Source organism: Mandrillus leucophaeus, unplaced genomic scaffold, assembly GCF_000951045.1.
Source record: "Mandrillus leucophaeus isolate KB7577 unplaced genomic scaffold, Mleu.le_1.0 Scaffold2, whole genome shotgun sequence".
NCBI classification, from domain to species: domain Eukaryota; kingdom Metazoa; phylum Chordata; class Mammalia; order Primates; family Cercopithecidae; genus Mandrillus; species Mandrillus leucophaeus.
The window spans coordinates 1,518,405-1,521,181 of record NW_012102031.1 but is presented as its reverse complement, the minus strand read 5'-3'; the positions used below and the strand labels follow the sequence as shown (position 1 = coordinate 1,521,181).

The window sequence follows — 2,777 nt, the reverse complement described above, 5'->3', positions numbered from 1 at the left end:
GTCCAGAGGGCTGGCCTGCCCCAGCAGCAACCCCAGCAGCAACTCCAGCCTCCCATGGGAGGGATGAGCCCCCAGGCTCAGCAGATGAACATGAACCACAACACCATGCCTTCACAATTCCGAGACATCTTGAGACGACAACAGATGATGCAACAGCAGCAGCAACAGGGAGCAGGGCCAGGAATAGGCCCAGGAATGGCCAACCATAACCAGTTCCAGCAACCCCAAGGAGTTGGCTACCCACCACAGCAGCAGCAGCAGCAGCGGATGCAACATCACATGCAACAGATGCAACAAGGAAATATGGGACAGATGGGGCAGCTCCCCCAGGCCTTGGGAGCAGAGGCAGGTGCCAGTCTACAGGCCTATCAGCAGCGACTCCTTCAGCAACAGATGGGGTCTCCTGCTCAGCCCAACCCCATGAGCCCCCAGCAGCATATGCTCCCAAATCAGGCCCAGTCTCCACACCTACAAGGCCAGCAGATCCCTAATTCTCTCTCCAATCAAGTGCGCTCTCCGCAGCCTGTCCCTTCTCCACGGCCACAGTCCCAGCCCCCCCACTCCAGCCCTTCTCCAAGGATGCAGCCTCAGCCTTCTCCACACCACGTTTCCCCACAGACAAGTTCCCCGCATCCTGGACTGGTAGCTGCCCAGGCCAACCCCATGGAACAAGGGCATTTTGCCAGCCCGGACCAGAATTCAATGCTTTCTCAGCTTGCTAGCAATCCAGGCATGGCAAATCTCCATGGTGCAAGCGCCACGGACCTGGGACTCAGCACCGATAACTCAGACTTGAATTCAAACCTCTCACAGAGTACACTAGACATACACTAGAGACACCTTGTAGTATTTTGGGAGCAAAAAGATTATTTTCTCTTAACAAGACTTTTTGTACTGAAAACAATTTTTTTGAATCTTTCGTAGCCTAAAAGACAATTTTCCTTGGAACATGTAAGAACTGTGCAGTAGCCGTTTGTGGTTTAAAGCAAACATGCAAGATGAACCTGAGGGATGATAGAATACAAAGAATATATTTTTGTTATGGCTGGTTACCACCAGCCTTTTTTTCCCCTTGTGTGTGTGGTTCAAGTGTGCACTGGGAGGAGGCTGAGGCCTGTGAAGCCAAACAATATGCTCCTGCCTTGCACCTCCAATAGGTTTTATTATTTTTTTTAAATTAATGAAAATATGTAATATTAATAGTTATTATTTACTGGTGCAGATGGTTGACATTTTTCCCTATTTTCCTCACTTTATGGAAGAGTTAAAACATTTCTAAAACCAGAGGACAAAAGGGGTTAATGTTACTTTAAAATTACATTCTATATATATATAAATATATATAAATATATATTAAAATACCAATTTTTTTTCTCTGGGTGCAAAGATGTTCATTCTTTTAAAAAACATTAAAAAAAAAAAAAAAAAAACCTCCCTTTCTTCCCCTCAAGTCAACTTTTGTGCTCCAGAAAATTTTCTATTCTGTAAGTCTGAGCGTAAAACTTCAAGTATTAAAATAATTTGTACATGTAGAGAGAAAAATGACTTTTTCAAAAATATACAGGGGCAGCTGCCAAATTGATGTATTATATATTGTGGTTTCTGTTTCTTGAAAGAATTTTTTTCGTTATTTTTACATCTAACAAAGGAAAAAAATTAAAAAGAGGGTAAGAAACGATTCCGGTGGGATGATTTTAACATGCAAAATGTCCCTGGGGGTTTCTTCTTTGCTTGTTTTCTTCCTCCTTACCCTGCCCCCACTCACACACACACACACACACACACACTTTCTATAAAACTTGAAAATAGAGAGCAAAAACCCTCAACTGTTGTAAATCATGCAATTAAAGTTGATTACTTATAAATATGAACTTTGGATCACTGTATAGACTGTTAAATTTGATTTCTTATTACCTATTGTTAAATAAACTGTGTGAGACAGACACCCTGACTTTGTTTCACTTGATAACACATCTTTGGCTTGGTGTGCACCAGTTTAAGTGCCCCGTGCTTAGGATTCAGAGGAAAAAGTGAAAGCATTAGCTTATAGCCTCTTTACTACATACAATTTTTCACAAGTAGATCTTGGTTAATTTGTCCAAAGTTCTGGGAAAAAGGACTGCAGGTACCAGCTAACAGTCAAGGTGGAAGTGATACCTACTTAACACCTTGATACAGGATCGCTTAAGGATGACCACATGGTCTTCTAATCGCCATCTTACAGGGATGAGGAGGAGGACCTAAGACGACGGATCATACCTGCCTAAGTTCCAAGTAACTTCTTGAAAAAAACAAGACTTGCCAGGCACGGTGGCTCATGCCTATAATCCCAACACCTTGGGAGGCCAAGGCGTGCAGATCATGAGGACAGGAGTTCCAAGACCAGCCTAGCCAATATGGTGAAACCCCCATCTCTACTAAAAATGTAAAAATCAGCAGGGCATGGTGGCAGGCACCTGTAGCTACTTGGGAGGCTGAGGCAGGAGAATCTCTAGACTCCTGGAGGTGGAGGTTGCAGTGAGCCGAGGTCGCACCACTACAGCCTGAGCGACAGAGCAAGACTCCATCCTTCAAAAAAAGAAACAAGACGAAGCTAGGGGAACACTCCTGTTTAATAACTGCATACTAAGAAGTTAGTTGGAATCAGGTTGAAGGGAAGGAAAATGTGTGGAAATAAAACCTAGAAGGCTGAGAGAGATGACGAGTCCAGTAATACGCTAGATGCTTATGGAGAGGTTATTGGTTATTGATCCTCCAACTGAACATTGCACTGGCTG

The 2,777-nt window shown here is 43.8% G+C and overlaps 1 protein-coding gene across 2 annotated transcripts in view; it reads left to right on the top strand.

Annotated features, from left to right (window-relative positions):
- Positions 1-1,945, top strand: part of EP300 (E1A binding protein p300) — a 97,069-nt gene extending 95,124 nt beyond the window's left edge. The window contains exon 32 of one of the 2 annotated variants that reach the window (XM_011978788.1): positions 76-1,945. In XM_011978788.1, the coding sequence (XP_011834178.1) occupies positions 76-834 (759 nt within the window). In that variant the 3' untranslated portion in view covers positions 835-1,945. The remainder of the gene's footprint in view (positions 1-75) is intronic. The other variant, XM_011978789.1, reaches the window with a different exon arrangement.
- The last annotated feature ends 832 nt before the right edge of the window (positions 1,946-2,777 follow it).